Here is a 20,811-nt window from a genome sequence, read left to right as displayed (position 1 = left end):
GAAACCAATTATATAAAAGTTGATTATCCATTGTAAAAGGAATATGTCTATTTTGAATTAAAGATCTCTTTGCTAATAAGGATTTCTTTGTCTCATCGTCAACATTTATCTTATTCCATAAATCAATCAAATGTTTTAATATAGGAGATTCTTTCTTTTCCCGTATCCATTTAGATTCCCATTTATATATAAAGTCTTCTGGTATGTTTTCTCCTATTTTATCTAGTTCTATTCTGATCCATGCCAGTTTATCTTTCTCAAAAAAAGATGCAATAAATCTAAATTGATTTGCTTTATAATAATTCTTAAAATTTGGAAGTTGTAACCCTCCCAGCTCAAATTTCCATGTCAATTTTTCCAACGATATTCTTGACATCTTACCTTTCCAAAGAAACTTCCTCACATATTTATTCAGCTCTTGAAAAAACTTCTGGGGTAATTGTATTGGTAGTGATTGAAATAAGTATTGTAATCTAGGGAATATATTCATTTTTATGGTATTTACTCTACCTACTAATGTTATTGGTAATACCATCCATTTATCAAGATCTTGAATTTTTTTCAATAGTGGTAAGTAATTTAATTTGTATATGTTCTTTATATCATTATCAACTCTTATACCTAAATATTTTATACCATTTGCCGGCCATCTAAATTGGGTTATTAATCGACATTGATTATAATCTCCTTTAGTAAGAGGTAAAATTTCATTTTTATCCCAATTTATTTTATAACCTGATATTTTCCCATATTCTTCTAATCTATAGGATAATTTACGCAACGATTGCAATGGGTTTGTTAGATAAAGCAGAACATCATCAGCAAATAAGTTAATCTTGTATTCTTCCTGGTTAACTCTAAAACCCTTAATATCTGGGTCCATTCTAATCAATTCAGCTAATGGCTCTATCGCCAACACAAATAAAGCAGGTGATAATGGACAACCTTGCCTAGTTGACCTTGTTAACTGAAATGGTGTTGAAATTTGACCATTTGTCACTACTTTAGCTTTGGGATTAGTATTTAAGGTTTTAATCCATTTTATAAAAGATACTCCTAATCCATATTTTTCCAATACCTTAAATAAAAAATCCCACTCCAATCTATCAAATGCTTTTTCTGCATCTAAAGCAACTGCCACACTCATTTCCTCCCTCTTCTGTGCTAAATGAATTATACTAAATAAGCGAGTTACATTATCTGCTGATTGTCTATTTTTAATAAATCCTGTTTGATCCATATGTACTAATTTTGGTAAGCATTTAGATAATCTATTAGATAAGATTTTTGCTATTATTTTATAATCAGTATTTAATAAAGAAATCGGTCTATATGATGATGGCTTTAAAAGATCTCTAAGAACAATAGTTTCAGGATGTATATTGCATACATTTCTCTTATAGTAAATGGAATTATTGAACAGTTTTACAACTCTATGCAAAATACTTCATCCACTCCAATTCAATTTAGGATTTGAGGTCCTTTATCAACGCAATTTCTTTGGTTATATTGGAGAAGCCAGGATTTGCACTGATCTCTCATTGATGTCCTTATTCAATCTCTGTCACCTGCAATGGCCCTGTGTTACAGGAAAGGGGTTATGTGGACACGAACACTTTGGAAGAATGTTGAAGATCTGAATACATTTGCAACATTACCATTTCTGCAGTCATCACAGCGGTGACAGGAAGCCAAGTTGTTCCATTGCGTAGAATATGATCCATGAGGACATGGTATGCAGACAAAGTTGGAGGTCTTAGAACATTCTTTTTCCAAAAAGAAACCTGAAAAAATAATTGAATCATTGAACTCTAATGTACTGAGTTGTGGGGAACCTTTGAACACCAATCCACTGGGTGTGGGGAACTTTTGAATACCAATCCACTGGGTGTGGGGAACCATTGAACACCAATCCACTGGGTGTGGGGAACCTTTGAATACCAATCCACTGGGTGTGGGGAACCATTGAACACCAATCCACTGGGTGTGGGGAACCTTTGAACACTAATGTACCAGGTTCTGGGGAACCTTTTAACACTAATGCACTGGGTAGAGGGAAACCTTTGACCATCAGTGTAGTGAGTTGTGGGGACCAAAAACTGTTAATAAAGATCCTTCATCATGATGGGGATAGGGTGGAGAAAAAGTTAGTTTTAAGTTGCAGGGAAGTGTGGAAGGGATGGACAGACAACAGAAGTGTCTGTGATAGAGATGGGTTATTAATTGGGTAGTTAGGGATAATCTTCAAAAGGCGATGCCTCAACTAAACAGCATCAATCATTAAGGACCCCATCACCCAGAACATGCCTTCTTCTTATTACTACCTTCAGGGAAGTGGTACAGGAGCCTGAAGACACACACTCAACATTTTGGGAACAATTTCTTCCCCTCCACCTCCAGATTTGTGAATGCAAATGAACCCATGAACACTACCTTTTTTTTCACTGCTTATTTAGTTAGGTAGGTAGAAAGGGAATGAAAGGGTTAACATTAGAGAACCATTTAATAGCTCTGGACCTGTACTACTGGAGTTTAGAAGAATGTGGAGGGGGTGGGAATCTCATTGAAACCTATTGAATATTGAAAGGCCGAGATAGATTAGATGTGGAGAGTATGTTTCCAATAGTGGGGGAGTCTAGGACCAGAGGGCACAGTCTCAGAATAGACAGGCATCCATTTAGAACAATGATGAGGAGGAATTTCTTTAGCCAGAGGGTGGTGAATCTGTAGAATGTATTGCCACAGATGGCTGTGAAGGCCAAGTCATTGAGTTTATTTAAAGCAGAGGTTGATAGGTTCTTGTTTAGTCAGAGTGTCAAAGGTTACAGGGAGAGAGCAGGAGAATGGGGTGGAGAGGGAAAGAAAATCAGCTATAATGAAATGGCAGAGCAAATTCAATGGGCAAAATAACTATATGCAGTTTTTATATATATTCAGTGTTTCCTGAGGAGATGCTGTTCCTCAAGTTTGCTTTGGGCCTTTTTGTAACAGTGCAGGAGGCCATGGAGCCATGGGTCAGAGGGATGGAGAATTAAAGTAACAGCCAGACTACCTGCAGTTGGAGAGTCGATGCCTGCAGAACAGTCACCCAAACTTCCACAAGCTTCTCAGTTGCAGATTTCCAGCATCCATGCCTTTTTATTTTAAACAATTGCAGCGGATTCCTTTATGGTGTGTTGGGTCAAATATTTATTCCTCACTTTCCCCATGGGTGGCACGGCAGGTCGTGCTGCTGCCTCAGACTCTGGGGATCTAGCTTTAATCGCAGTAGTTATGGGGGATTTCAACATGCAGGTGAACTGCGAGAATCAGGTTGGTGCTGGACCCCAGGATAGGGAGTTTGTAGAGTGCCTACGGGATGCATTCTTGGAACAGCTTGTACGAGAGCCGACCAGGGACAAGGCTATTCTGGATTTAGTGTTGTGTAATGAACAGGATTTGATAAGCGATCTTGAAATAAAGGAGCCATTAGGAGGTAGTGACCATAATATGATGTTTTTATCTGCAATTTGAGAAGGATAAGGGCAGATCGGAGGTGTCAGTGTTGCAGTTGAACAAAGGAGACTATGGAGCCCTGAGGGAGGAGCTGGCCAAAGTTAAATGGACGGATATGCTAGCAGAAAAGACAGTGGAACAGCAATGGCAGGTATTCTTGGGAATAATGCACAAGGTGCAAAATCAGTTCACCCCTGGAGAAGGAAGGATTCAAAGGGGGGAAAGGGGCCACAGTGGTTGACAAAGGAAGTCAGAGATTGAATAGCATTAAAAAAAAGTATGACAGAGCTAAGGTGAGTGGGAAGACAGATGATTGGGAAATTTTTAAGGAACAACAGAACTTAACTAAAAAGGCAATACGGGGAGGAAAAAATGAGGTACGAACGCAAGCTAGCCAGGAATATAAAGGAGGATAGCAAAAGCTTTTTTAGGTATGCGAAGAGGAAGAAGATAGTTAAGAACAATGTTGGGCCCTTGAAGAATGAATTGGGTGAAATTGTTATGGGAAACAGAGAAATGGCAGGAGAATTTAATAAGTACTTTAGATCTGTCTTCACTAGGGAAGACACAAGCAATCTCCCAGATGTATGGATGGGCCAAGGACATAGGGTAACAGAGGAAATGAAACAGATTGCCATTAGGAAGGAAACGGTGATGAGTAGACTGACGGGACTGAAGGCTAACAAATCCCCAGGTCCAGATGGTCTGCATTCTAGGGTACTAAAGGAGGTGGCTCTGGAAATTGCGGATGCATTGGTAATCATTTTCCAATGTTCCTTAGATTCAGGATCAGTTCCTGAGGATTGGAGAATGGCTAATGTTATCCCACTTTTTAAGAAAGGAGGGAGGGAGAAAACAGAGAACTATCGTCCTGTCAGCCTAACATCAGTAGTGGGGAAGATGCTAGAGTCCATTATTAAAGATGAAGTAGTGGCATATCTAGATAGCAGAGATAGGATTGGGCCGAGCCAGCATGGATTTACCAAGGGCAAATCATGCTTGACTAATCTATTGGAGTTTTTCGAGGATGTAACCAGGAAGTTAGACCAGGGAGATCCAGTGGATGTAGTGTACCTCGATTTTCAGAAGGCATTTGATAAGGTCCCACATAGGAGATTGGTGGGTAAAATCAGAGCTCATGGCATTGGGGGGAAGATATTGACATGGATAGAAAACTGGTTGACAGATAGAAAGCAAAGGGTAGTGGTGAATGGGTGTTTCTCGGAATGGCAGGTGGTGACTAGTGGGGTGCCACAGGGCTCAGTATTGGGACCACAGCTGTTTACAATTTACATCAACGATTTAGATGAAGGCATTGAGAATAACATCAGCATGTTTGCTGATGATACTAAGCTGGGTGGCAGTGTGACATGTGATGAGGATGTTAGGAGAATTCAGGGTGACTTGGATAGGCTGGGTGAGTGGGCAGATACTTGGCAGATGATGTTTAATGTGAATAAGTGTGAGGTTATCCACTTTGGGAGTAAGAACAGGAAGGCAGATTATTATCTGAACGGTGTAGAGTTAGGTAAGGGAGAAATACAAAGAGATCTAGGAGTCCTTGTTCATGAGTCACTGAAGGTGAATGAGCAAGTGCAGCAGGCAGTGAAGAAGGCTAACGGAACGTTGGCCTTTATTACAAAGGGAATTGAGTACAAGAGCAAGGAAATCCTTTTGCTTTTGTACAGGGCCCTGGTGAGACCACACCTGGAGTATTGTGTACAGTTTTGGTCTCCAGGGTTAAGGAAGGACATCCTGGCTGTAGAGGAAGTGCAACATAGATTCACAAGGTTAATTCCTGGGATGTCCGGACTGTCTTATGCAGAGAAGTTAGAGAGACTGGGCTTGTACACGTTGGAATTAAGGAGATTGAGAGGGGATCTGATTGCAACATATAAGATTATTAAGGGATTGGACAAGATAGAGGCAGGAAATATGTTCCAGATGCTGGGAGAGTCCAGTACCAGAGGGCATGGTTTGAGAATAAGGGGTAGGTCATTTAGGACAGAGTTAAGGAAAAACTTCCTCTCCCAGAGAGTTGTGGGGGTGTGGAATGCACTGCCTCAGAAGGCAGTGGAGGCCAATTCTCTGGATGCTTTCAAGAAGGAGCTAGATAGGTATCTTATGGATAGGGGAATCAAGGGATATGGGGACAAGGCAGGAACCGGGTATTGATAGTAGATGATCAACCATGATCTCAGAATGGTGGTGCAGGCTGGAAGGGCCGAATGGTCTACTTCTGCACCTATTGTCTATAATCACAACCTCAGGAGCTGTCAGTGTTCACTCTGGAACTAGAAGGCTCTCTCCCCTGGCTATTCTGGTTTTTCAAGTTGTATTGGTGAATTAATTTGCCACGAGAAGTTACCCTTATTGTAGGCAAGGGGCAAAAGAATAAAAAAATGCAGTGGGTTTGAGAGAGAAAATATTGGAAGGAAATGAGTAACAAAAGCAGAGAAGGGAACTGATGAGACTGCTCTGTTAGGAGCTAGCATGGACCCAAGGAACAAATGGCCTCCTATGGTATAACAGCAAGGATTGATATGTTGATGTTTGTTCTGAGTTAGCCTGGCATAATTGATTGCCAGGTTTTACCAGAGATTAGTGATGACACTTAAACATATTGTATTGGCTGTTAGGAGCTCAAGTGAGATATACATGTCATTGTGTCAAAGATGAAAACACCATTACACCATAGGGTACAGCTTCGCTTGCCTCATCACTGAAATGTCCCCACAACCTGTGAATTCACTTTCAAGGACTCCTTATTTCATGTTTTTGATATTTATTGCTTATTATTATTTCTTTTTGTATTTGCATCATTTCTTCTCGTTTGCACACTGGTTGAATATCCAGTTGGTATTGTCTTTCATTGATTCTATTATGGATTTATTAAGTATGCCCATAAGAAAATGAATTTCTGGGTTGTATATGGTGACATATATGCACTTTGATAATAAGTTTAGCTTGAACATAGGAGCACAGGTAAGACTGTTCATGGTGATAAAGAAATTCAAGTCACTCTTTACCAAGAATGTTTGTCACCTCTGTTGAGCAATGATGGTGTGTCCACAATCTGATTAGTTACATTCTCATCATTTCTATCTCCAAGTGCAAGACTACAGGATGATAAAAGTTCGTTGATACCCATCTGGGTAAACACAGAAACAGCTCACCGTTGTCTTTGGAAATCCCCTGGAAATGAAGGTGATTCTGTTTCAGACTTGCTTGTCACACAAACATCAAAACACACAGTGAACTGTGCCATTTGCAATGTCAGCAACAACACCCAAAGATGTGGTAGGGCAACCTACAAGCACGAGTATTGCTACACATTGTGTCCACAACGTCCAGCAGAACAACAACACACAGAACAAACATTGGGCCTTCAACCTCCAATCTCTGGCTGAACTCACTTCCATCTCCAGTCCCACCGATTTGGGTCTTTGACCTTTGGCTTTCTACCTCTGTACTTCCCCAACATCTGGGTATCAATCCCACAGATCAGACCTTTGGGCCTTGACCCCAGGATGCGCCAATCATGAGTTTGACTTCAACCGACCCGATCTTTGACCAGAGAGCACCTCGGGCCTTGACTTCCGGAGTCACATTGACCACCAATCCTGGTGGCCTGTGGGATACACCAGCCCACATGACTGCCTCCTGTACAGACCTCTGACTCAAGATTCAGCGATGTGGAGTTCGCTGATCTCTTCAGTGCCTGTTGACCCAATCTGATCTCCAGGATAACCAACGAATGTGAAAAAGACAACAAACTGTGCAAATACAAAAGGAAAAAAAAGATAAATAAGCAATAACTATTGAGAATATGGGATGAAGAGACCTTGAAGGTGAATCCATGGGTTGTGGGAACAGTTCAGTGATGGGGCGAGTGAAGTTAACTCCACTGGTTCAAGAGCCTGATGGTTGAGGGATAATAACTATTCCTGGAACTCGTGGTGTGGGTCCTGAGGCTCCTGTACCTCCTTCCAGATGGCAGCAGTGAGAAGAGAGCATGTTCTGGGTGGTGGGGGTTCTTGATGATGGATACTGGTTTCCAGCGACAGTGTTCCATGTAGATTTGCTCAATGATAGAGATGGCTTTACCTGTGATGGACTATGCTGTAACCATTACTTTCTGTAGGATTTTCCATTCAATGCCTTTAGTATTTCCATGTCAGACCATGATGCTAGCAGTCAATATACTCTCCACCACATATCTATATAAGTTTGTCAAAGTTTTAGATCTCATGCTGAATCTTTGCAAACTTCTAAGGAAGGCGCTGTCATGTTTTCTTTGTAATTGCATTTAAAGGCTGGGCCCAGGACAGGTTCTCTAGAATGATAACAGTAAGGAATTTAAAGTTGCTGACCCTCACCACCTCTGGTCATCTGATGAGGACTGGCTCATGGACCTTTGGTTTCCTCCTCCTGAAGTCAATAATCAGCTCTTTCGTCTTGCTGACATGGAGTGAGAGGTTGTTGTTGCACCACTCAACTAGAGTTTCAACCTCTATATGCTGATTCATCACTACTTTTGATTCAGCCAATGACAGTGGTGTCATCAGCAAACTTAAATATGGCACTGGAGCTGTACTTACAGTTTTAAGTATACACTGAGTAGAGCAGGGGACTAAGTGCACAACTTAGTAATGCACCGATGCTGATGGATATTGTGAAGAGACAGTGTTACCAATCCAAATTGAGTGGGATTTGTAAGTAAGGAAATCACAGATCTAAATGCATAAGGATTTATTCAGGCCAAGGTCTTGAAGCTTATTGATTAGTTTTGTGGAGATGATAGTATTGAATGCCAAGCTGTAGTTAGTAAAGAACATCCTGATTTATGCACCTTTGCTATCCAGGATTCCAGGGTTGAGTAAAGAGCCAATAAAATGGCATTTGTTGTTGACCTATTGTGATGGTAAGCAAATTGGAGTGGATCCAAGTTGCTTCATAGGCAGGAATTGCTGTTTCATCACTAACCTCTCAAAGCACTTTATCACAGTTGATGTTTGTTCTACTGGACAATAATCATTGAGGTACCTCTCCACATTCTTCTTAGGCTTAGGCGTGACTGAAGCCTTCTTGAAGCTGGTGACTAACTCAAACTACAGAATAAAGAGATTAAAGATATCAGTGAACACTCCAGCCAGTTGATCAGCATATGTCTTTAGTACTTGCCCAGATACCCCATCTAGGCCAGTGGGTTCACCCTCCTGAAAGATGCTCTCATGTCCGCTGCATAGATTCAGATGATAAGACTCATCGGAGGGCTACGGGAGTTCATGCTGGTCTGGAATTTCTACCACACGTGAGATGGCTTTCTGGAGATCGTATCCAGATATCCTGTATCTTACTTGGTCACTGGACCTGAATGCCACTGATCTGGCACTCAGCAGATTGTGGATAGAAACATAGAAAATCTACAGCACAATACAGGCCCTTCGGCCCACAATGCTGTGCCAAACATGTACTGTACTTACTTAGAAATTACCTAAGGTTACCCATAGCCCTCTATTTTTCTAAGCTCCATGTACCTATCCAGGAGTCTCTTAAAAGACCCTATTGTATCTGTCTCCACCAACATTGCTGGCAGCCCATTCCATGCACTCACCAATCTCTACGTAAAAAACTCCCCCTGACATCTCCTCTGTACCTACTCCCAAGCACCTTAAAACCGTGCCCACTCGTATTAACCATTTCAGCCCTGGGAAATAGCCTCTGACTATCCACACAATCAATGCCTCTCATCATCTTATACACCTCTATCAGGTTGCCTCTCATCCTCATCCAAGGAGAAAAGGCCAAGTTTACTAAACCTATTCTCATAAGGTCTGCTCCCCAATCCAGGCAACATCCTTGTAAATCTCCTCTGCACCCTTTCTGTAGTTTCCACATCCATCCTGTAGAGAGGTGAACAGAACTGAGCACGGTACTCCAAGAGGGACCTGACCAGGGTCCTATATAGCTGTAACATTACCTCTCGGCTCTTAAACTCAATCCCACGGTTGATGAAGGCCTATGGACCGTGTGCCCTCTTAAACACAGAGTCAACCTGCGCAGCAGCTTTGAGTACCCTATGGACTCGGATCCCAAGATCCCTCTGATCCTCCACACTGCCAAGAGTCTTACCATTAACACTATATTCTGTCATCATATCTGACCTACCAAAATAAACCACTTCACACTTATCTGGGTTGAACTCCATCTGCCACTTCTCAGCCCTGTTTTATATCCTATCAATGTCCTGCTGTAACCTCTGATAGCCCTCCATACTATCCACAACACCCCCAACCTTTGTGTCATCAGCAAACTTAAAAACCCATCCCTTCACTTTCTCATTCAGGTCATTTATAAAAATCACGAAGATAAGGGGTCCCAGAAAAGATCCCTGAGGCACACCACTGGTCACCGACCTCCATGCAGAATATGACCCGCCTACAACCACTCTTTGCCTTCTGTGGGCAAGCCAGTTCTGGATCCACAAAGCAAGGTACCCTTGGATCCATGCCTCCTTATTTTTTTTAATAAGCCTTGCATGGGGTACCTTATCAAATGCCTTGCTGAAATCCATATACACTACATCTACTGCTCTACCTTCATCAATGTGTTTAGTCACATCCTCAAAAAATTTAATCAGGCTCTTAAGGCACGACCTGCCTTTGACAAAACCATGCTGACTATTCCTAATCATATTATGCCTCTCCAAATGCTCATAGATCCTGCCTCACAGGATTTTTTCCAACAACTTACCAACCACTGAAGTAAGACTCACTGGTCTACAATTTCTTGGGCGATCTCTACTCCCTTTCTTCAATAAGGGAACAACATCTGCAACCCTCCAATCCTCTGGAACCTCTCCCATCCCCATTGATGATGCGAAGATCATTGCCAGAGGCTCAGCAATCTCCTCCCTCGCCTCCCACAGTAGCCTGGGGCACATCTTGTCCGGTCCCAGAGACTTACCCAATTTGATGTTTTCCAAAAGCTCCAGCACATCCTCTATCTTACTGTTTATATGCTCAAGCTTTTCAATCCACTGTAAGACATCCCTTTTCCGCAGTGAATACTGAAGCAAAGTATTCATTAGATAGATAGATAGATAGATAGATACTTTATTCATCCCCATGGGGAAATTCAACTTTTTTCCAATGTCCCATACACTTGTAGCAAAACTAATTACATACAATACTTAACTCAGTAAAAAAATATGATATGCATCTAAATCACTATCTCAAAAAGCATTAATAATAGCTTTTAAAAAGTTCTTAAGTCCTGGCGGTAGAATTGTAAAGCCTAATGGCATTGGGGAGTATTGACCTCTTCATCCTGTCTGAGGAGCATTGCATCGATAGTAACCTGTCGCTGAAACTGCTTCTCTGTCTCTAGATGGTGCTATGTAGAGGATGTTCAGAGTTATCCATAATTGACCGTAGCCTACTCAGCGCCCTTCGCTCAGCTACCGATGTTAAACTCTCCAGTACTTTGCCCACGACAGAGCCCGCCTTCCTTACCAGCTTATTAAGACGTGAGGCGTCCCTCTTCTTAATGCTTCCTCCCCAACACGCCACCACAAAGAAGAGGGCGCTCTCCACAACTGACCTATAGAACATCTTCAGCATCTCACTACAGACATTGAATGACGCCAACCTTCTTAGGAAGTATCCTAAGTATCTCTGCTATCTCCTCTGGTTCCATACACACTTTTCCACTGTCACACTTGATTGGTCCTATTCTCTCACATACTTGTAGTATGCCTTGGGGTTTTCCTTAATCCTGTTCGCCAAGGCCTTCTCACGGCCCATTCTGACTCTCCTAATTTCATTCTTAAACTCCTTCCTGCCAGACTTTTAATCTTCTAGATCTCTATCATTACCTAGTTTTTTGAACCTTTTGTAAGCTTTTCTTTTCTTCTTAACTAGATTTTCAACAGCCTTTGTTCACTATGGTTCCTGTACCCTACCATCCTTTCCCTGTCTCATTGGAACGTACCTATGCAGAACGCCATGCAAATATCCCATGAACATTTGCCATATTTCTGCTGGACATTTCCCTGAGAAAATCTGTTCCCAATTTATGCTTCCAAGTTCCTGCCTGATAGCTTCATATTTCCCCTTACTCCAATTAAACACTTTCCTAACTTGTCTGTTCCTATCCCTCTCCAATGATATGGCAAAGGAGATAAAATTGTGGTCACTATCTCCAAATTGCTCTCCCACTGACAGACCTGACACTGGACCATGTTCATTTCCCAATACCAGATCAAGTACAGCCTCTCCTCTTGTAGGCTTATCTACATATTGTGTCAGGAATCCTTCTTTAACACACCTAATAAACTTTACCCCATCTGAACCCCTTGCTCTAGGGAGATGTCAATCAATATTTGGGAATTTAAAATCTCCCTCCACGACAACCCTGTTATTATTACACCTTTCCAGAATCTGCCTCCCCATCTGATCCTCAATGTCCCTGTTACCGTTGGGTGGTCTACAATAAACACCCAGTAGAGTTATTGACCCCTTCCTGTTTCTAACTTCCACCCACAGAGACTCAGTAGACAATCCCTCCATGACTTCTTCCTTTTCTGCAGCCATGACGCTATCTCTGATCAGCAGTGCCATGCCCCCACTTCTTTTGCCTCCCTCTCTGTCCTTTCTGAAACATCTATAGCCTGGCACTCTATGTAACCATTCCTGCCCCTGAACTATCTAAGTCTCTATAATGGTCACAACATCATTGTTCCGCACTCTAAGCTCATCCGCTTTGTTCATGGTGCTTCTTGCATTAAAATAGACAGATCTCAAACCATTGGTCTGAGCGCATCCCTTCTCTATCACCTGCCTATCCTCCCTCTTGCACTGTCTCCAAGCTTTCTCTATTTGTGAGCCAACAGCCCTTCCTCCGTCTCTTCAGTTTGGTTCCCACCACCCAGCAATTCTAGTTTAAACTCTCCCCATTAGCCTTAGCAAGCCTCCCTGCCAGGTTATTGGTCCCCCTCGGATTCAAGTGCAACCTGTCCTTCTTGTACAGGTCACGCCTGGTCCAAAAGCGGTCCCAATGATCCAGAAATCTGAATCCCTGCCCTATGTTTCAATCCCTCAGCTATGCATTTATCCTCCACCTCACTCTATTCCTATACTCACCGTCGCGTGGCACAGGCAGTAACCCTGAGATTACTACCTTTGAGTTCTTGCTTCTCAACTTCCTTCCTAACTCCCTGTAGTCCATTTTCAGGACCTCCTCCCTTTTCCTACTTATGTCGTTGGTACCAATATGTACCATGACCTCTGGCTGTTCACCTTCTCACTTCAGGATATTGTGGACACGATCAGAAACATCCCAGACCCTGGCACCTGGGAGGCAAACTACCATCTGTGTTTCTTTCCTGCGTCCACAGAATCACTTGTCTGACCCTCTAACTACAGAGTCCCCTATTACTGCTGACTTCTTCCTTTCCCTACCCTTCTGAGCCACAGGGCCAGACTCTGTGTCAGAGGTGCAGCCACTGTTGCCCCACTGTGACTACCTATAGATCCTCTCTATCACCTGCTCACTCTCCCTGGCCAGATGAAGGTTATCGAGCTGCAGCTCCAGTTTCCTAACCTGTTCCATAAGGAGCTGCAACTCGACGCACCTGGCACAGATGTTCATCCAGGGCTTCTGGTTGGAGAAGACTGAATGATTTGGTGGGGACGCACTGGACTATGACATTTTTTAAACAACCTGTTTATTGTTGTAGACAGTCCAAGTAAAGACCCATTTGGAGAGCAGGGATTACTGCCACCAATCAGACCAGAACTCTGGCCCTGATCTCCAAACACCCCTTTCCCCAGATGACCAATGGAAGATTGGTGAGTTTCATCATTGACAACATCTGGGCTTTGAGAGCAAGTCTGTGGTCTGCTGGGTCTCATTGCGAGCCTTCTCCATGGATTGTCACCTTGTCGTGGTGGAAAGCTTGTGTGGTCCTGCGATCCCAAGAATGATGTCGTCTGGAGCTATGCTCCTGGTCGGGTCACCCATGGCAGTAAGATTGAGGGTGAAGCCCCTGACAAAGAACAATCCAACCAAGACCTCAATGGTGGAACAGGCGGACAAAGTTACTTCGAACTCAACGGCTGTGAAGGTGGATGAAGGCTGCAACAAATCCATCAGCTCCAATTGTCATGGTTACTATGCCATTGGAATCAGTTGGTTGATTTGTGAAGTATTGTGTGCTTTTTGGAGTGTGACATCAAGCACACATTAAACAAATACATGCACAGGCATCTTCGCTCTGTGGAAACGGAACAGAGACCATCGTCCTCGACCTTAAGGGATAGCCACAATGATGACTGTCAGCCTACATTTTTAGAGGGTCGTGTGCGTGCAACTGAGACAGTTTGGTAGAGGATCTCTGCATTGCAAATGTTGAGTGCAAGCTCTACCCTTTGTATGCTTCAGTGAAAGCAACTATGGTGGCTGGGAGACAAGTATCAGATCAAGGCATCTCCATACTTCAGTTTAACTACTAAGGGTTGAGTGACCTTGGTCTGGAGTGTGGTCACTTCAGCTTGAACTGCAGCTTGAGGAGTTTCACAACTCCTCTCCCACGAGCTTTTGTTGGTACAGCAACAAATACTGAGAAAGGTTTTAGGGCAATGACATCTTGTTTCACGCCTGTCTTCACTTTGAACGGCTCTGTGGTTAACATCATCATAGAACCATCATTAGGTGGAGATGAATTTCAGGTGGCGGCTGAACTGACATTGGGTATTCCACACTTTTTTTTTGATCAATAGGCTATAGTGAAGTTGAAGAGTCCACTTTCCATGGCTGCTGCTGCTTTCTGTGTTTGCATTGAGTTGCTGTGCAGTGAGAATCATGTCCACTGTGCTTCTGCACAAATAGAACCCATACTGTGAACCTCTTCAGGAGGACCTCGGCAATGACTTGCCTGTAGAAACTAGCAAGGAGAAGATTGAGCAATTCAGAAGACGCTTGGAGCATCCTCCTCCCTAAACCAAGATTCCACCCACAACCTGTGCACACTTTCTGACAATGTATGAGACGAGAAGGTAGGAAAGTACCAAGTGGTGAATCACAAGCCTGGCCCAGACCAGGATGGCATTTACCTTACCCTCTTGCATCCCCCCTCATGGTATTTTTTTGTTGAGGCAAGATAAACTTGGTGACAGCAGTTCTGCTCTAGATTTTTGGTAAATCAGTATGTACACACCCACAGGTTACTTCACCACAGTGAACGTTAGAATCAGGATGGGGTTTTGAAAGGGGATGTTATCAGGACCACAGTAAGGAACCATTTAGAAGATGTGCTGGAGAGAAAGAGAATTTAGGTGATCTGTGTTTAACTGAGGTTAGGCTCATCAGGCTTGACCTTGCAGCCCTTCATAGCATTGGCTGCCACAGCAACCCCCCCCACCCCCGTCATCTGGTACCTCAGCCATGGCAAAGGAAGTTTTAAATCTCTCTTGCAGGGCCCCAGCAATTTCTTCGTTTTCTACCATGTCCTAGGGAACTTTTGGTCAGGACCCGGGTATTTACTGTACATGCCTCAGGACCGCTAGCATCTCTTCCTTCACACTGTGGATACATTCCAGGACATTAGCTCCCCATCTGTCAGATGATAAACAAGGGTTCATCTTGCCCATCTCCTGTGGGTGCACACACTGGGCTTGAAAGGGGTCTAGTCTCCCCCGCAATTAAGCTTCGGAGAATCTCTTAGGAGACTCCTTGCCATTCTCCACACTAATACGTATGTCACTTGCTCAGCCTGCTGTAAGACACAGCTCTCAGCCTGACACTGTTAGCCCAGTCACGGACTCCTGATTTCCCTCTGTTACCTTCCTTATACCCTTCAGGGATTCACTTAATCCCAGCTTCCTGTACTTGACACACGCTTCTTTCCTTTTCCTGACCAGATCCTTGATCCCTTCTCACCCTGCCAGCCTTGTTCCTCATTCTGAAAGGAACATGTGGTCCCTGAGATATCACTATCTCATGGAGAGCAATTTGAGTGGTTGTATCACTGTCTGGTATGGAGGGACCACTACACAGGATCGGAAAAAGCTGCAGAGGGTTGTCAGCTCAGCCAGATCCATCATGGGCACCACCTTCTTCATCAATGAGAATACTGGCACCTCAAGAACATCATTAAGGACCCCCATCACCCAGGACATGCCCTCTTCTCATTGCTACCATCAAGGAGGAGATACAGAAGCCTGAAAACACACACTCAACATTTCAAGAAGTGCTTCTTCTCCTCCATCATCTGATCCATGGTGAATGGGCCATGATCACTACCTCATTATTTTGTTCTCTATTTGTGCTACTTAATTATTTTCATTATTTGTATTGTAATTTATAGTAATTTTAATGCATTGCACTGTACTGCTGCGTAGAACAACAATTTCCGTGACATATGTAGGAGATAATAAATCTGTTCTGATGTTAAAAGCCAGAGGTTCCTTTACCTACCAACAGCCTCTCTCAAACAATCCAGTCAAATCCCATCAAAATTACTCTTACCCAGTTTTGATCTTGTTCCACAACTCTTGGTAAACTGTCCTTGGTGGAACGAGCTTCCGCTCTGAGACTTGTCCTAGCCCGACACTGTCACCCCGTCCGTCCACGGACACTCACCTGGTTGGCAGGCCGAGCAGCAGGGAACGCCGTTGTGTTGATAGGGCGTGAGGAATTTTGAGGGACATCCGCGCTCCGGCGCGGCGCGCACAGCCGCCAGCACACCGAGCAGGAGCAGAGGGACGCCGCTGGTCTCCATGAGAGTAGTGAAACCGAATGCCACGTCGGCTGGCGGGCAGCGGGGACACTCAGCACCCGTGACGTCAAAGGCTAGGCTAGCCACTGCGAGGGAGCTTCGCTCCGTGAAAGGAGCGGTGTTGAGGGAGCTTCACATTGTGAAAGGGTCGGTACTGAGAGAGCTTCACATTGTGAAAGGAGCGGTGTTGAAGGAGCTTCACATTGTGAAAGGGTCGGTACTGAGAGAGCTTCACATTGTGAAAGGGTCGGTACTGAGAGAGCTTCACATTGTGAAAGGAGCGGTGTTGAAGGAGCTTCACATTGTGAAAGGGTCGGTACTGAGGGAGCTTCACATTGTGAAAGGGTCGGTACTGAGAGAGCTTCACATTGTGAAAGGGTCGGTACTGAGAGAGCTTCACATTGTGAAAGGAGCGGTGTTGAAGGAGCTTCACATTGTGAAAGGGTCGGTACTGAGAGAGCTTCACATTGTGAAAGGGTCGGTACTGAGAGAGCTTCACATTGTGAAGGGAGCGGTGTTGAGGGAGCTTCACATTGTGAAGGGAGCGGTGTTGAGGGAGTTTCGCGCTGTGAGAGAGGCGGTTTTAAGGGAGCGTTACAAGACACTGGACTTCTGAAATGTGATTAGAAAAATATTTTTATCTCCATATATAGGAGAAGGGGGAATTTTAAAATAAAGCTTAACAGTAATAGTTCGCTGTGCAATGGTATTGGGAAGCGAAGTCTTGACTGGTGGATCTCTAGTTCCTGCCTTTTTAATGAGGCGCTAATGCAATGTTTTAACTGCAGGAAGAGCTTATTGCTTGTCTAACTTTTTGGAGTGAAATTGAATCTGGATGCGTTGTCTGACTGACTCCTTTGGCGAAGTTTTCAGTAAAATCCATTAACAAAAAGAGGGAGTTTCACACTGCAGGAGGGGCAGAGCTGTGGAACCGCACTGTGGGACGGGCGGTACTGAAACGGCGGGATAGGCATGTTTTAACGTTTTAGGGTGCAGTATTTAAGGCAGTATTTCTTCTGTGATAGAAGGAGCGGTTACAGTTTACGTCCATAGGACCTTTACACTTGACCTGTGACCATGGCCATTCATCAGTTTAGGCATGTGGCTGGCTCTCGCTCTCAGGCTGTGGGACGCTCATGCCTGTAGTCTGGCTTGTGGTGAGGCTACTGCTGGCTGGTGTAATATTTCAGACGGTCTCCAGGAGATTTGATCATTTTAGATGAGGGTTGCAACCTTCCTGGAGGAAAGTTCTAATGTTATCCCGCCAGGGAGTGAGAAACGTCCAGTGTACTGAACCATATTTAGTCACTGATTCAGATTGCATAGAAACAGACCCTTCGGCCCAACATGTCCATGCTGACCAAGGCACTCATCTGAGCTCATACTCTTCGCCTGTGTTTGGTCCTTAACACTGTAGTCTAAATCTTTCCTATCCACGTCCTGCCCAAGTGTCTTTTAAATGTTGCTAAATTACCTGCCTTGACCACTCTCCCTGGCAGCTTATTCCATATCAATTTCAAGTTCAACTTTCGTTGTCATACAACCATATACATAAATACAGACAAACAAAACAGAGTTCCTTTAGGGCCAAGGTGCAAAACACAGAACCAACAGTCACATACAACACACAGTGTAACAGCACGACAACGATTCTACTTCCTTAGGAGGTTGCATGATATTTGCATGATATATTAAACTTCGACAAATGTCTGTAGATGCATAGTGGAAAGTAGAATGACTGGTTGAATCACGCCACAGTTCTGGAATGGAAAATCTGACAAAAAGCACTGGATATGGCCATCTCAGGTATAGCCCACCCCACCACTGAGCACATCTATGTGGAGTGCAGTCGCAGGAAAACAGCATCTGTCACCACCCAGACTATGCTCTCTCCTCGCTGCTGCCATTAGGAAGAAGATACAGAAGCCTCAGGACGTGTGCCACAAAGTTCAGGAACAGTTATTACCCCTCAGCCATCAGGCTCTTTAACCAAAGGGATAACTTCACTTGTCCCGTCACTGAAATGTTCCCGCAATCTACAGACTCAAATTCAAGGACTCTTCATCTCATGTTTTCAACATTTATTGCTTATTATTTATTTATTTATTTTTGTATTTGCAGTTTATTGTCTTTTGCACACCTTTTGTATAACCTGTAGGTGTAGTCTTTCATTAATTCTATTATGACTATTGGATTTATTGAAAATGAATCCCAGAGTTGTACATGTTGACATATGTGTACTTTGCTAATACATTATTTTGAACTTTGAGATATATTGACTTTATCTGGGTGAAGAAACCATTCTAAGCCCCTTATGATTCCATGCACTTATGCAAAGGTGATATACCAGAGGACTGGTGGACAACTAATCTGTTGTTCAAAAAAGCTTCTAAGAATACAGCAGTAATTATTGGCTGGTGAGCCCAACGTCAGTGCTGGGTAAATTATTGGAAGGTATTCTAAGGTTATTTGGATATACAGGGCTTGATTGTGGATAGTCAACATGGTTTTGTGAGTAGTAGGTCATGTCTAACAAATCTTATAGAGTTTTTTGAGGAGATTATCAGGGAAGTGGATGGAAAAATGGAGTGGATGTTCTCTGCATGGATTTTAGCAAAAAGCCCTTGACAAAATCCCACATGGGAGGCTGGTCCAGAAGCTTCCGTTGCTAGGCATTCAGGATGTAATACTAAATTAGGTTCATCATTAGCTTAGCAAAAGAAGCCAGAGAGTGGTATTAAATGTTTGCCACTCTGAATGGAGGCCTGTGACTAGAGGTGTTCCACAGGATCAGTGTTAGGTCTGTTGCTGTGTGTCATCTATATCAATGGTCTGAATGATAATATAGAACATAGAATAGTACAGCGCAGTACAGGCCCTTCAGCCCACAATGTTGTGCCGACCCTTAAACCCTGCCTCCCATATATCCCCCCACTTTAAATTCCTTCATATACCTGTCTAGTAGTCTCTTAAATTTCACTAGCGTATCTGCCTCCACCACTGAATCAGGCAGTGCATTCCACGCACCATCCACTCTCTGAGTAAAAAACCTTCTAATATCCCCCTTGAACTTCTCACCACTTATCTTAAAGCCATGTCCTCTTGTATTGAGCAGTTGTGCCCTGGGGAAGAGGTGCTGGCTGTCCACTCTATCTATTCCTCTTAATATCTTGTATCATCTTCCTTCTCTCCAAAGAGTAAAGCCCTAGCTCCCTTAACTCTGATCTTAATGCATATTCTTTAAACCAGGCAGCATCCTGGTAAATCTCCTCTGTACCCTTTCCAATGCTTCCACATCCTTCTTATAGTGAGGCGACCAGAACTGGACACAGTACTCCAAGTGTGGCCTAACCAAAGTTTTATAGAGCTGCATCATTACCTCGCGACTCTTAAACTCTATCCCTCGACTTATGAAAGCTAACACTCCATAAGCTTTCTTAACTACCCTATCTACCTGTGAAGCAACTTTCTGGGATCTGTGGACATGTGCCCCCAGATCTCTCTGCTCCTCCACACTACCAAGTATCCTGCCATTTACTTTGTACTCTGCCTTGGAGTTTGTCCTTCCAAAGTGTACTAATTCACACTTCTCCGGGTTGAACTCCATCTGCCACTTCTCAGCCCACTTCTGCATTCTATCAATGTCTCTCTGCAATCTTCGACAATCCTCTACACTAGCCACAACACCACCAACCTTTGTGTCATCTGCAAACTTGCCAACCCACCCTTCTACCCCCACATCCAGGTCGTTAATAAAAATCACAAAAAGTAGAGGTCCCAGAACCGATCCTTGTGGGACACCACTGGTCACAGCCCTCCAATCCAAATGTACTCCCTCCACCAAGACCCTCTGCTTTCTGCAAGCAAGCCAATTCTGAATCCATCTGGCCAAACTTCCCTGGATCCCATGCCTTCTGAATAAGCCTACCGTGTGATATGGTAAATGGTAAACCAGATAATCAAATTTGCAAATGACACCAAGATTGGGGGGGGGGGGTAGTGGACAGTGAGGATGACCATTAAAGTCTGCAGGATTTGTACCAGCTGGAAATGGGCTGAAAAATGGCAGATGGAATTTAACATAGATAAGTGTCAGAATGTGTTGAGAGTGTGGAATGAGCTGTCAGCAGAAGTAGTGGTTGGAGGTTCGATTTCAACATATAAGAGAAATTTAGATAGCTACATGAATAGAAGGGGTATGGAAGGCTACAGTCCAGGTGCAAGTCAATGGGACTAGACAGAATAACAATTCAGCATGGACTAAATGTGCCAAAAGTCCTGTTTCAATGCTGTTGTGCTCTGTGATTCAATATGATTCCATTTATTTTAATGAAAGAAGCCTGGCAGGTAAAGCAGATGAGCTAAGGCATGGATAGGTATCTGTAAAAGAGATATGATGGCTGTTACTAAAACATGGCAAATCTTCTTGATAAACCAATTTACCACTTTAGAACACCCCATCAGATCTCTGGACAATCCCATCTTCACCACCCTTCTCTTTCACCCTTAGTCATCACTTTAACCTTCCCTCTCCC

At 43.5% G+C, this 20,811-nt stretch overlaps 1 protein-coding gene across 2 annotated transcripts in view; it reads right to left on the bottom strand.

Moving 5' to 3' along the window:
- The window catches only part of LOC140718502 (CD27 antigen-like), a 34,173-nt gene extending 17,772 nt beyond the window's left edge, over positions 1-16,401 (bottom strand). Inside the window, exons 1-2 of one of the 2 annotated variants that reach the window (XM_073032414.1) lie at positions 16,141-16,401; positions 1,659-1,784 (exon numbers count right to left, since the gene is read on the bottom strand). In XM_073032414.1, coding sequence (XP_072888515.1) covers positions 1,659-1,784; positions 16,141-16,279 — 265 coding nt within the window. In that variant the 5' untranslated portion in view covers positions 16,280-16,401. The remainder of the gene's footprint in view (positions 1-1,658; positions 1,785-16,140) is intronic. The other variant, XM_073032413.1, reaches the window with a different exon arrangement.
- Between the last annotated feature and the right edge of the window lie 4,410 nt (positions 16,402-20,811).

Source organism: Hemitrygon akajei, chromosome 29 (assembly GCF_048418815.1).
Source record: "Hemitrygon akajei chromosome 29, sHemAka1.3, whole genome shotgun sequence".
NCBI classification, from domain to species: domain Eukaryota; kingdom Metazoa; phylum Chordata; class Chondrichthyes; order Myliobatiformes; family Dasyatidae; genus Hemitrygon; species Hemitrygon akajei.
This window is presented reverse-complemented; position numbering and strand designations above follow the sequence as displayed.